General features: G+C 33.0%; 2 protein-coding genes and 1 non-coding gene across 8 annotated transcripts in view; 2 read left to right on the top strand and 1 right to left on the bottom strand.

Moving 5' to 3' along the window:
• The window catches only part of LOC125052057 (mitogen-activated protein kinase kinase kinase 11), a 46,656-nt gene extending 35,784 nt beyond the window's left edge, over positions 1 to 10,872 (bottom strand). For 2 of the 4 annotated variants that reach the window (XM_047652711.1, XM_047652713.1), the window contains exon 1: positions 9,759 to 10,872. In XM_047652711.1, the coding sequence (XP_047508667.1) occupies positions 9,759 to 10,443 (685 nt within the window). In that variant the 5' untranslated portion in view covers positions 10,444 to 10,872. The remainder of the gene's footprint in view (positions 1 to 9,758) is intronic. The other 2 variants (XM_047652712.1, XM_047652714.1) reach the window with 1 other exon arrangement.
• A 698-nt stretch (positions 10,873 to 11,570) lies between these two features.
• On the top strand, positions 11,571 to 11,642 carry Trnaq-uug. The gene has a single exon. It is a non-coding gene; the product is annotated as a tRNA-Gln (tRNA).
• Positions 11,643 to 11,833: 191 nt separating this feature from the next.
• Positions 11,834 to 14,806, top strand: part of LOC125052054 (protein PALS1) — a 98,880-nt gene continuing 95,907 nt past the window's right edge. The window contains exons 1-2 of one of the 3 annotated variants that reach the window (XM_047652703.1): positions 11,834 to 12,475; positions 13,701 to 13,816. In XM_047652703.1, coding sequence (XP_047508659.1) covers positions 12,340 to 12,475; positions 13,701 to 13,816 — 252 coding nt within the window. In that variant the 5' untranslated portion in view covers positions 11,834 to 12,339. The remainder of the gene's footprint in view (positions 12,476 to 13,700; positions 13,817 to 14,806) is intronic. The other 2 variants (XM_047652704.1, XM_047652706.1) reach the window with 2 other exon arrangements.

Genomic DNA, 14,806 nt, shown 5'->3' with positions numbered 1-14,806 from the left:
TTAAGGAATACCAAAAGTTTTTCTATCTAATGGTGCAGTCACGATAGATTTTCACACGAATCCCCGTGCCAGCTCGCGCTTGGCACTGGAGGTCACGGACAAGCCTTATATCACTATGCAGCTCTCTCACAATCAATTATGCATTTATCGTATTAGTACATAGACCTAAAGCCATTCGCGGTATATTAGATAATTATGTATAATGTAAGTTATATATCTCTATCTTATATATAAAATTCTCGTGTCACAATGTTCGTTCCCATACTCCTCCGAAACGGCCCGACCGATTCTTATGAAATTTTTTATGGATATTCAGTTAGTCTGAGAATCGGCTACTATCTATATTTCAAACCCATAAGTGATAAAGGTGTCCACCCCAATTTTTTTTTCTTTTTAGTTTTTTATGATACAACATACAACCCCTAATTTTCACCCCTCTACGATCAACGTCTTTCTTATTATAATAGATAGTATTTTTATTGATATAAAAAAATGTTTCCTAGATATAATATACACGGCAAAACAAACGTTTGCCGGCTCAGCTAGTACGCTATAAATTCATCTTATACTTAAATATCATCAAACTAAATACCGTAAAAAAGTATATGATGTCATGTATGTTTATACTTAAGTCATTATCAAATTTATTATAATTAGCATTAACAACGCCTACATTATGAGATCTGCTGTACAAAGTTCATATAAGGATGACAAGATTTGCAAATTTTTTGTCGTATAGTAAAACAAATGTTTGCAAAAAGTACAGTTTTCGGCGACAAGGTCGATGACCGACAAGTGTGCCGAGTGTCATGGTGACTTCTCTATTCTCGCATTGCGTATTCAATTGCTAGATTACGAAACGCAAAATATAATTAAATTATATACGACGATAGTCTATGTCAGAAATATATACAGTAAATATTTAGCCTCTACTTAGTATAAAACAAACTGGCTCCCCGCTGAGTGTAAGCTAAGATCTTTAAAGCTACGAAATCTGTTTCCACGCGAATATAGTCGAAAAGGAACACTATATTATTAATACCAAACTTTATATAAATTTGATGTATACTTAAATGATCCTAATCCTTGGGATTGATTTGCTCCAGTTCAAACAAATTGTATGACAAAACTTAGCGATTAAAAAGAGTGGCGGAAAGTTTCTTGCCCGCTCTACGCCCTTGACTTGCGAACTGATAGTAAATGTAAATTGACAATTAATTTAACTTCTTTTTTGACGTTCATAAGTGTACTTGTTTACATATATGAATAAAGTTATTTTGAGTTTGAGTTTGAAACTGTTCTATGTACATATTTTTCTTTGGATACCGATATTTCTTTTATAAAAACTACTTTAATATTTGATATCTCCACATTAAAACCGAGTCATCTAAAATAATTCAAACCACTCAAACGTAATACGAAAGTGAATCACGATAATTTCCATCATTTAATATTTGAGTCACAGTCTTCTAAAATCACTAATGTCTTTTGGCTTCCTATCAAATCCATTATCATTTACTAGAATACATTCATTTTATTTAAATTACAATTTCCCCGCCAACTAAATATATCATTAACATTTTTATATCACCCATTTATGCCTCTATTATATATACATAAATACTAAGAAGACGATAGGACCAAAAATATGTATTATACAATTACAAATTATTTTAACTGTTTCGTATTTTCCACCTATTATTTATTTCTAAGAAATATTAATTAATAGCAAACATACTTCCTTAATTAAACCTTATTAAGATTTCATTTATCAAAATATTAATTAAATATTGTATTAAGCTACTGTGTAGTAATTAATATTATCGTAATTTAAACAGGCAGTGAACGGCGTACGGCTGGGTTTTTCCCATATTATGTTAGTCTTGTCAACTATTATATTATATAAACAGAGAGACTTCAATGATACAATAGCAACTAGGCGGCGATTGTTTCAATTGTGGTTATAATATATTTATTTATTTATTTTAGAAGTCCTTTTCGCTTCAGCTAAAACAATTGAACTAAGTTTATTGAAGTAGAGATAAACAGCACATCAGACCGTTTTTATAAGGCTTTTAAAGTGCACACTATATTCTAGTTAGAATAGTCATAACTATTAAGTACATTAATATACATATAAATAAAACAAAAGCGTGGTGATAATAACAGCTAATACAAACTATGATCCATTGCATTTTGCAGACTTGATGAGAATGACGTGTATTCTTGGAAAAATCATGTTATTACTGCGAATAAAAAGATTCCCACGGCTGTATTCTAGATAGCTAAACGGTATGCGGTATACAGTTCATACTCAAGACTATTCATATTATAGGGGACACAAAGTAAAATTTATGTTATATGTATTTATAACTCAATATTGGCATGTTTTTATACTAATGAATAGCTTTTGATTTAAACTGATATGTACGTAGAATAAAGCAATGCCAGCTTACTTGGCGTAACTAACTGACCTTACTGAATAATGGTTTATATCGGAAACTAAGGGTTTATAATAATATCGCAGTCGTCGCTGGTGATAGGTTATGCCATTGTTCAGAGATCAAAGGACTTAGCAGGTACTTATGATTAAATCCTCGACGGCACGTGGTTGGTGTGTGATCTACAACAAATCGACGCAATATCAAAGGGTTATCTGAAGTTGGTTGTAACCGTATCAAGCGATTAGCCCACAAAGGGCCGAGGCGTCACGGTCCCGCAGTTCAATTAGGCACGTTTGCTTACGATCACAGCTCAGGTGCAGATAACGAGGTTAATGAACTGGAAAGGGTCTGTATTCTAAATTCTATACTTTTTTGGTACAGGATATTACTATTTAAATTAAAGAAGTAATGAAAAACAGAAACTTCAAAATTGTTTTTACAAGGGAAAAGTGTTTGATGCCTGATATACGCATGTCAAACCTGGTCACTCACTGACAAACAAGAAAACAAACTAAGAGTATGTAAAAATAATATCGAAAGGAGTGTTCTGGGTCTAAAATTTAAAGATAAGAGTAAAACTAGAAAAAGTAAAAGACATGACAATGTTTGGAAACGCTGTTACTTCTAGCAAAAGACTGAAACGGAAATGGATAGAACACAAAAAAGACGGGAAGATGATATAAGTAAAGCAGCTGGCCCTCTGTGGCTACGTAAAGCTAGACTCCGAGACGAGTGGAAGCTTTTTCAGAAGGCCTATGTCCAAGATAAGCTGTAAAATGGAAATTAACGAGCTTGGCGATTAGTTATTAGTTTTTATAGTACTCCACATTTTTATATACTATGATAAGTATTTTACAGCAATAAAGGCTATTATTATATTAAAATTTAAAAGACATATGGTCACACTATTTGCAACCAAATTCACGGATGATTTCAGATGTAAGACTTAGTATTCCTTTGAACTTTAATTAAAATAGTCAAGACGTAAACAAAACGTACTTTACAATTTTAAGGTTTTGGGAAGGGGACGCCTATTTATTCGGTTTAAAATTATCCCATACAGTTTCTAAAACCTTTAAAGGCCTCACATTAATACGTATATCCACAATGTTATTTTATCAACAGACGCGAGCCAAGCTTGGCGAAGCTTGTCAAACAACTACTCGATCTAGTATTACCATAATATTGACATAAAGGCGCGTGTGTTGAATGATGAAAGTGTTTTGAAACATTAATGGCTATACTATATTCTTATATGAGTTTAAGAATTGAACCTGGTAAAAATTGAGACAAATAAACTCTACCAGGACTCTATAAATCGGTAATAATAACAACTCCAGCCTCAGATTGCATCTGTTTTCGTCATCATTTTTATTTCTAAATACATGTACAGTTGTACACATGAAGGTGTAGGTTTACTTCTGTGAACGTCTAAGACGTGTCGCTTTCCACACGATGTATATCTTCATCGTAAGAGCTGGTGATCAATGACCAAAGTACAGGACTTTATAAACAAAATAAGGCAATTGAAATAGCGCTAGACCGGGCACATGGCGAGAGATAGCAGGTTGAAATGTACAAAAATAATTACAGAATGGCAACCACGCTATGGAAAAAGGAAAAGAGGAACACAGACCAAGAGATGGGCAGGCGATAAAAAGAGAATAGGAGGCACAACTTGGACAAGAAAAGCTAACATCAGAAAAGAATAGAAGCAGCTGGAAGAGGTCACAGGACACGCTGATTACCAAAAACGGGACATATGTATTAGATTAAGTTTTATTATGTAACTTAAAAAAGTTTAATATATTATACTGGGTGTCAGCAATAAAGGCTGAATAATAAAAAGAGCTGGTGGTTAACTGCGTACATAGAAACATAGCTGGAATCTTAACGCACGACTTGCATTCGTTGCCTTGCACGCTAAACGCACTAGATCAACACTGTTCATTTATATAAATCTGAATGAATAAAAAACAGATGACAGTTAAGGCTGGTGCTTAATCTGCTGTTTTATTGGAACGTTTATACGCTTTCCTTAAATCCTGAACTGCTTATGGGATATCAGGGAGAAGTAGACAAATATAAAAATCCAAATATATGGGATACTGAACTAGTGAAGCCTACTCTCCAATCAAATTGACAAACACGTGACAAAATCTGTCGTTCCGTTGGACTAATCCCGGTCAAGCGAAACGCGCCATAGTTCGTTCAAATTTTAACTATTACAAGTTAAGGATATCTATATTACAGGTTAAACACATAGGCACGGCATCCTTTAATTACAACAAAAATTTGGCGCATACAAAATTTAAAATTAAAGTTTAATTTTCAGGTCATAAATGTACCCCCAGTGGTATCTCGTTATGCAATCGCATAACCCACCCCATGTCGTGAGTTAGAATAATTATCAGCTAATTACACGGATCCCTGCTAACAAAGCCTGATGTTTATATGTATTTTAGGAAAATATGCACAAAGTTTACGCATGGCTTGTAACCGCTGCATGCTATATCCACCCTTGCTAAGTGTGGTTTTTATATTATAAACGTTCGTACAACAGCTGATTGTTCTTTGCGGTTATTAGAAGTCCTCACTATATTCGGAATTTTGAGGCATCTGTTCCATCTGTTACTAAAAATGCTACTGGTCTGCTCTTGCTACAGAATAGATAAAAAAAGGTTGGAAGTATCTTTGGTTCAACTTTGTACATGAACCAGTGTCATCCTGATTGACCTACCCCTTTCTTAATATATAAAAAGTCTCACACTGTAGAGGTAAGAGTATTTACGGACGCTATGTTACCCTTTCACTCCTATTTATCTATTCCGTGATGTAGCCCTTACATTATTAAATATTAAATCGACTATACATATACTATTGCTCACAAATTGTTTATGTAAAAGGTATCTTCATAAATAAATGCATGCATAGAACTTTTGACATTTACCAAAGTCCCAGGCCCCATTAACAGGTCACTCGGTTAATGTGTCGCCAAGGTGCGTTGGTGCTCATTAGGAAAATTACCACAAAATCTCCAACAGGCTTCGATAACGCAATGTGGAGAAAAACTTAACGACATTACGTGTTAAACCATTTACGATTAGTTTTTTACTGACTAATTATTGAGAACTGTGCCTTTGCTCATTAATTAAGAACTATGTTAAATGTTTCTTATATGATAGTTAAATAACATACACTATAGTTTTATAACCTATACCTATTAAAATTTTATTAGGAAAATATATTATTATTAACAGTTTTTTTTTTCGAAAAATTTTGTAATACGCTTACGCATTCTTCACTCAATAATAAGTGTATTTTTAAGAAATGAACCGTACACAACAGCTATGGTTAATTTTCGAACATGAATAAATTGCATACAATTTAATTTCCAACACGTTTTTATATACTAAAGTTTAAAGCCATAATTATACTTAAAAACTCCAAATAAATCATAATAAATTACATATCATCCTCCACGTGCAATCATCCGAGACTAAAGTCGCTTCGACCAAAAATGGCAATGCACATTGACTTTAATTTAGTCAAATAACTTGAGCCACTGACAGAGGTTCCAAGCCTACACCACAAGACTGAAATGTTTTACAGCACATACGTTTGTAGCACTTTAAAAATTTAAGTAAGTATAACTTTAGAGTCGTTTTAATTCTCAGAGCGATAGCGTTCCTAGTATTTAGGTTTTTTATATTGAAAAAATTGATTATGGTATGTTCCAATATTTAGATAGAGCCAACAAAAGTAAAACGACAAAGCAATTCTAAATCAAAGCAAATTCATTAATTTGTTTCTAGTTTTTAACAAGTACTTTAGTTCATAACAAAGTTAGATTCAATGAATTTTCAGTCAAATTAATAATTTCTAGTTCAGGTGTTATCTACCCCTGATCATATAATACCTGAATTTCGCGGCATGTCATTAACGCCAGCTGTGTAGGGCGGTTGTCACGTTGCGCATTCCCTACATTCATTACGTGACCATAGCGTGTTATTCGCAATACCTAACGAATAGGTCAACTAATCGCATGTTCAGGAATAATAAACGATGCATTTTGGTGTTGCCATGCAAAATAACAAATCTTTTAACTAGGTACATATATTGTCTTGCCATCAATCAAAATTTCTGCTTCATATATATCTAGGAGAATTTTTTTATAGTAGAAGAATTTTTAAGTACATACTATTCAAGCTAATAAGAAATTGAGATAAATTGAATAACTTACATATAAACTATTAAGTGTCCAACCAATTTATTTGCATAAATTTATGTCACTTGCAATATTTAAATTGCATTTAATGCTTTCACTCCATACATAGCAAACTGGTGATAAAGTTAAGTTCAAAGAGGGAAGTAAAAGCATTTTTAAAATATTCTGCTTTAAGAGAACATTTTTCAGAACACTTAAATCATTTCATAAGAATTTTTATTACTTATTGAGGCAGAGGGTCATTTGCAAAAACATTAATAACATGTTACAAAAAGGTTGCTTCAACATGATAATTTACATATAATTTATTTAACTGTTATGTCTGGGCAATTACATTTTTTTATTGAACTAGCACACTAGCTAGTTTTTTGTTATTGTACTTGGTAATAAGTGATAGTCACTAATGTCTCATTTTATACATCTCTCATTTTGTTATTAATATATTAGGCAAAGAATAAACTATGTATGTACATGTAATAAATATTAATTGAGAAGCAATTTAGAAAATAAAGTATGTCAAAAAAAAGTGCTCAGTCTTAACTTTAGTCTTACTTTAATAACTGATGAGTGATGACTAAAGTAATGTCTATTAACTAACTAAAAGTGGTAAATTTGCAACAGAGTATTATTATTAAGTAATAGGAGTTTGTTGTGCCAAGGAAGAAATAGAAATAGCAGCTAATGTAAATAAAATATAGATTTAACTACATCAAGCTGTGAAAACATCAAAGTAATGGTGTAATCTGTAAGAAAGGGGAGACCGGAAGCTTTCAGCTGATTGGATCAGAACTGCTGGGGGGCTATAGGGACGATCGCGCAATAGGGCGCGAAAGCATATTCGAGTTCATTGGAAATAATAGTATACTGTTTAATATTTAAGTAGTTTTTTAATGCTTATTTTAATTTTCTCACATTTTAGCCTGCTGTGCCTTTTTTTAAATTTTTTATGTAATAGGAGGCAAATAACCTGATGTGAAGTGATAATGCCGCCCATGGACACATACATACATTGCCAGAAGGCTCGCAAGTGCGTTGCCGGCAAAAACATGTTGGCAAGTTTTGTTTTTGTCCCGACATGCAGGTTTCACTAGAAAGTTTTTAACACTTAATACATCTTTAAAGTAGTGTTTGTGATAATGATATGATATAAGTAGTGATGATGATGAACATAACAAACAACTAAGAAAAATATTTGGTATGGTTGTTTTTTTGGAATTGGACCAACTACCTACTTTTTATCTTGACTTATTAAGAATCAAAGATACAAACTGTCACATTAGATTTCAACAGTCTTGAATATATAAATCTAAATGTCTTGAAACAGCCTGTTTTCTGTGCTGAGGTGTAACAAAGATACATTAAACTTTTCCTTTACAAAGGCCATTCATAAGTCAGTTAACAAGGCATATTTGCAATGTCACAGGCCCTTATGCAACATACTCATATTGTTCAGCCCACTCAACTTTACAATGTAGCACCCACATACAAAATATTATATCAATCAAATTTTAAATTTAGTAATGTGTCTGTAATCTTGACCTCATATTTATGAAGCTATAAAAATATTTGTTCTAAAACAATATTTAGGATGTTTCTTATACTGTTTTCTGAAAAATCTGCAGTATGCTGCTATAATATAAAATTAAATTTATAATAATATTCAAGGCATTATTAAGAATATGAAAGGTTTGAAAATGTTTATTTTATTTTTTATTTATTTACACTTTGTTGCATTATAATAATAAAAATTACATGTAAAGGAAAGGCAATTGGCGGCCTTCCAGGCAACCACTGTGAGAAAGTACAATGTTCCTGTACCTAGAAGTTCTTCCTATCTAACTAATTTAAAAACAGAGTTTATATTTTATTAATCTGCAGTAAACTATACTAATTATTATAGAGTAATAGAAGGCAAAATACTGTTCATATATACCCCAATGTGCCAATACTAAACAGACTTTTTATAGTTTCTACAACCAGATTAACTATTGCTATATTTAGACTTTTAGTTGTTACGTCTTTGTAACATCGATATCAGGGGAGAAGTTATCTACTAAATATTAAAATAATCATTACAATTAGTAATAACTATTCTATTGAAAAAACTTGGTCGAGCAGCAAACAAACCACACCAAGCTTTGGTTGGTGTTAAAGGCTAATTTTGGTTTTTAATTTATTTACACATAAACTAACATATTATATTTTAATTGGCATTTAAAACCTATTACCTATTATAATATATTGTATTCCACAACTTAAAGTTTTTTTAATTTGGTTACATATATTGTTCCATTAGACCTTTGAAAGGTGGTTATTAGATTGCAACAATATTGAAATAGATGACTTTGAAATCTGGCTTATCAAAAATGAGTAATTTCCTCTGTGATAACAGTATGTAGAGTATAACCTTTAGGTAGAAGGATGGATCAGGTTGTCAACCTTAAAGTAAATAATAATCTATTGTTAAAAAGGAAGTAAGGTGATTGCACTTTGTAATTGTTAAAAATGTTTGAAACATTATTTACAGTCAGAGCAATGACTTTTACCAATGGGTTCAGGTTAACTATTTCTAAATTCTAATTGTTATCTCAAATCTTAATCTGATTTAGAGCACAGTCATAGGTCAAACCTCATATAGAAGAATTACATTGACAGCTTTAAACAGATTTAAGTTTGCTTGATATTGTAGAATATGGGCCTCAGATTGTCTCATAAAGAAGTGAATATGAATCAGAACCATATAGGCAGAATATCATTGATATCCATAGTATAATTCCAAGCAATATATTTTTTTTAAATTAGCATTCACTTGCATTTATTCTCAATAATAGGTAATTTTTGTAAGAATTTAGGAAAAAAGAAGACAAAATAGAGTGAGGCTTCAGTATGGTTATAAGCTAAGCTTGCATGATATAAATTTTTAAGGTCAAAGTCCACAAGTATTTAACCTTAAATGTGAAAGTTGTGTATAAATTATTGACTGACAGAATAACATATCATAGTTTTCCCCTATTTCTGGTGGTTTATGAATAGCGCAACTTTATATAGGTATTCAAAAAAGATAAGCTTACTTCTCTATTACTCACCATTTGAACTCTTCAAGTCTCGATGAATAAGAGAAATAGGCGCATCGACGTGGAGATACGCCATACCGCGGGCGACTTGAATAGCCCAGTCGACGAGAATCCCAGGTCGTATCTTCCGCCCAGATAGCACCCTATTGAGTGGGCCACCACGAGCATACTCCATCACCAAACACAAATTAGGCTCTTCCAAACAAACACCTTTTAACGACACTATATTTTCATGCTGCAACATCCAAAACAGCTTTGCTTCTTGCAGCACACTGTCTTTGATAACTTCAATGTCCTCATTTGCGTCCTGGCGTGCGGCCTTTACCGCTACCACTTCGTCATTCCAATAACCACGGTACACTTTACCAAAACCGCCGACGCCGATCACCTCCTCGAGTTTAAGCTCAGAGAACGACACTCGAGGGGGGTCCACATCTCCTATGACAGACGTGACGGCCAGCGGGTCTTCTTCTGTCACGTATACCGCGGGAAATATTCCCACACGATCTCCAATCTTTCCCGTCCACCAACCCTCGTCACCCGATATGTTCGCATCTTTAGACAGGACCTCGACGATCTCCCCCCGGCGAAGGGAGAGCTCGTCTTCCCCCTGCGCTACGTAGTCGTAGACGGCGGTAAACAGAGCGAGTGGGGGACGGTTTTCCTCAGCCGCCATAGCCGCTGGCCGCGGCGGCATCACCCCGGCCGGACCATGGAGCTCCCCCACTCTCAGACACCACGACACCGCTGCCACCTCCGCCCACTAATGTACATAACTACAAAAATTCAGAGCGTTTGGTTATGATCACCGTATTATTCCGCCATCTTTGTTTTCCACATCGATCATGGCGATGGCGGTGTTTGAAAGCGTTCACCACGGTCAGACACGTTCGATAAATAGCGCCCCGGCAATCGTTTCGGAAAGGAGACTTGTGTTGGCTTCGCTGCAATAATGTTAATTATTTCTCATTCATCTATCACGTTATTGAATAGATGGACGAAATGACAACCTTACTACAGCGAAGTCAGTAACAAACTGTCATAGATAATGTTACCATATGGTTTATTTGTGAACTGTCGCTCTAACATATTTTTTGGTGGTGGCAAGATTTACAGAAACTTTTGAAACTGAATGATAATTATTATTTCATACGTTTTTTTTAATTAAACAAAAGTTGTAAGTGCCTTATTATTTTTAACTAACATAACATCTAAAATTATAATTTTATTACTTCTTGTCTCTGTTTTGAACTTTGAGTCTATAATAAGAAGTTCTGTGTCAAATACGAACTCTTTCTGTTATAGTTGTTATACCTATTCAGCAATAGATGGCACAACCACACATTTACAAACTATTATTGTTTATTATTTTTTTACTTCTTTAATACATTATTTTATTTAGATTATTAAGAAGAAAAAACAATAAAAGGAAGTTTCCGAGGAACAGTTTGTTGTTTACCTGTACTTGCGTTTTAGTTATACTTACCGAGCCAAGCGACGTAAAGCTATAATAAAGATTTTTTTTTATTTATAATACTTGCAGCAACTAGTTGTAATTATCTTAACTTGATTTGAATCCTCATGGTATATTTTAGTGATTAACCCTTAATAAAATTATATACATAAAAAACTATGCAGCATCCTTCATATCTACCCTTCTAATTAATATAAGCCTGCAAAGAAAATAAGTTTTTTTAGCTTAGCTCCTTCAAATTTATTTTCGGTGATTGTTTTTATAACTGTTAGTTTGTTATTCCTTAAAATATTGCATTAAGCATATGAAAGTATTTTAAACAATTAGTTGTTTCTCCTCTAAGCGTATCAGGTCCCATGGTGTAATGGTGAGCACTCTGGACTTTGAATCCAGCGATCCGAGTTCAAATCTCGGTGGGACCTAAGGAGTTCTTTTTACATTTTTGATATTATATGTGAAAAGTTAATATTTTGTCCTCCTCAGCTGAATATATTCAGGAACGCTTATATTATTAAAAGAATATTATTTTATTTGCAACGCCAGTGTTGTGAATGTAGGGATGCTGGGTAGGGAGCATTATTGATCGCGCGAAAGTGGGATAGATGTATCCATTCGCGGCTTACACCCTGCCAGCGAGACGTGGGACCGCTTCTAAACCTCAAAAACACGCTTAAATACATGAAAAATAACAATTTGACAATACAAAATCGCGCTTTTACGTCCCCGTCCGAAATATCGCGAAAAATACACAAATAACGACACAAAATAAGCAAAAAACAAGTGAGAACCGCCGCAAATTGCAAAATGAGAGAAAATTCGACAATACATCGCCCACAATAAAAATAACTGAAATCACAGATTAATTTAAATTATTTTAGATTAACACAAAGTGCCGCGTATATATCGCCATGATATTATTGTGTTTGTTATGTGAAATGTAACTAAATAATTATAATAATGGCCGAATTACCGCCTGGTTGAAAATTAAAATGTACTATGAACGTATCAAATGGTTCGAAATACTTGAAATGGTGCTGGGAGAAACGTTGGTACGGGTTAGAAAAAAACGATTAATTTAAAACGATTTTTTATTTTAACGTTAATATAAAATTAAGCAAGATGAACACATTCAATGCACCTACAACGCAAATAAATGCGATTGATAAAGTAACAACAGTGAAATGCAAATCCGTGGATTTAGAAGGATATGTTATTATTGTTGTTCAAACTAAGGATAATAAAATAAAATTATATGGTAAGTCTATTATGATCAGTATATATCTATTTTATTCAAAATATATATACATATATCTAAATTATCTTTACCATAAGACAATGTAGGTATATCTTAGGTTTAATTTAATTTAATTTTGACGTAAAGTGCTTTTAATTATTTAAATATTCATGCAATATATAAATGCATGATTTTATTTGTAACGATCTCGATATTTATTATCCTTAAAATAATGAGGTATTTTTGAACCTGGAAAAATGTATACTAAGTTAGTAAATTGTCTTCTAAGACCACGTTCTTGAATGTGCCGAAGTGATGATAACGGTATCATTTCACAGAAGAAAAATTATGATGATTATCGAAGTCTATATTCTCCTGGATAAATGCTTCAATAGCGTCTATGCTAAATCATAGAGGCTAGTTTGTTAATTTATTTAGTCATCGTTCTAATTGTTAATCAATTTTAGTTTTTTCACGTAAAACATATTATGTTTCGGTTAAGAACGTGAGAAGCCCAAACCAAGCAACTCAGTTTGATTTTTGCTATCAATTATACGATTAATTAGTTTTATACTATAACCTACACTTTCACATCATGACGACATAGCCGAATTAGGTATTAGTTATTATTATTAATAAAATTTATTTAATAATTTTTTTTCTTATGTAAATGTTTGAACCTTTAAGTATACGTACTACTCCAGTGTTGGCTATACCTTTAGTTTTTCTTTTATACAATTTATGTTAGCTGTACGATTACGAAATAATAATAAATCATTTATTTGCCTAGATAGTGGTACAATTAGATTGATCAACTACATAAATCCGCACAATCAGCCACATAACAGGCATGCAAATGTCATATTAATTTTTATGTCATATAATAAGTTAAGTTATTTATAATTGGTGTCAAATCTAAAAATAAATAATATCTAATTATTTCTTCCCTAGGACGGCTTAGCATATCGTCACGCATATTTAGTTAAATATACATAAAACAGCATAATGTTATATAAATACTTAGCCCCCTTCAGCATGACCATTCTCTATTTAATTATCTTATTCGTTTGGAAGCTGTATGATATGTTACTATGACTCTTTCTTGACATTACTGGTAACAACCAACACTGCCTCAATTTTGTGTTTCTATTTCTACCTAGCTAAGGCCTTCTTTTATCTGATGTAGATCTCCCAGCTCTACATCCACCTACATCATCTCCCGTTTTTAATACAATTTTCTGAATAGGATCACCATCAGCGGGAAACTTCGACAACTTGGAGCTGGCTGACGAAATAATGGACGTCAACGAAACCAGGCTGGAAGACATGTCTCGCACGGAAGTTTTGAGTCACATACATGAGGTATATCCAATTTAATCATCCTTAATAATTATATAAAAATCAAGCATCCTAAGATTCTAAAAACGTCTTCCTCATTGCTGAAGGTCGTATCACTGTAAGGTTCCTGCTAGTGATACCTCTCCACTTTGTTCGGTCTGAGCTTCCAGCTGTTATGGGGAGACCCATGAGACCCAATCGTGAGTTGGTCACACCAGCGGGTTGGCCTTCCACCTTGCCGACGACAACCAGCTTGTCCAGGATTACTGAACAAATACCTACCTAATAGTATACCTAAATGAAGTTAAATTATTCATGTTACTTACGAGACTTAGGGCGCCATTATCGCTTATAAGTGACTATGTATTTTATCGGTCAAAATACATCTCCGGAGTAAAAGAAAGTTTGTTTATCTCTATCTTATTCTAAGCATAGCATTACATCATACTATAATAATATATTTCGGTGAAGATCATGGGTATAACTGTATCCCTTATTTCTTGATATAGCCACTAAAGAGACATTAAGAACTGGCTCCTCTCCAAATAATTCAAGAGCCACAAGTCTCGGTTGATTATCTTCATTGAATCAGGATATTGTATTGTATCAAATATAATTACTAAGAGATACTGTCATATAATTAAATACATCGCTTGCCCCGAAGAACAAAGTCGTAAAAGCAAAATCTATTTTGTTCAGGAAAAATAAAAGAAGGTAATGCTAGGATTCCAACTACACATACACAACTATACCTACATATCAAGTGAAAGCTTATATTTTTCTGTGCAATCTTAACATGGTTGTTATTTACTAAGTAAATAATAAAAATAAGTAATTTATCTCATTAGATTGAAGAACAAAAGCTTTTACGATTGTTTCACTGTTTAAACATAATTACAGACGACACAGTAACCGCACACTTATATTTTGACGAAAGTTTAGAAAGAAATCTATTACCACTATTTATTCGTTTTTATTATAAACTTTTAAAGTATTACTAACACAGTTCACAAA

The sequence above is a fragment of the Pieris napi genome, chromosome 8, assembly GCF_905475465.1.
Source record: "Pieris napi chromosome 8, ilPieNapi1.2, whole genome shotgun sequence".
Classification (NCBI taxonomy): domain Eukaryota; kingdom Metazoa; phylum Arthropoda; class Insecta; order Lepidoptera; family Pieridae; genus Pieris; species Pieris napi.
Note: the sequence above shows the minus strand (reverse complement) of the source record. Positions and strands in the feature narration are given on the sequence as shown.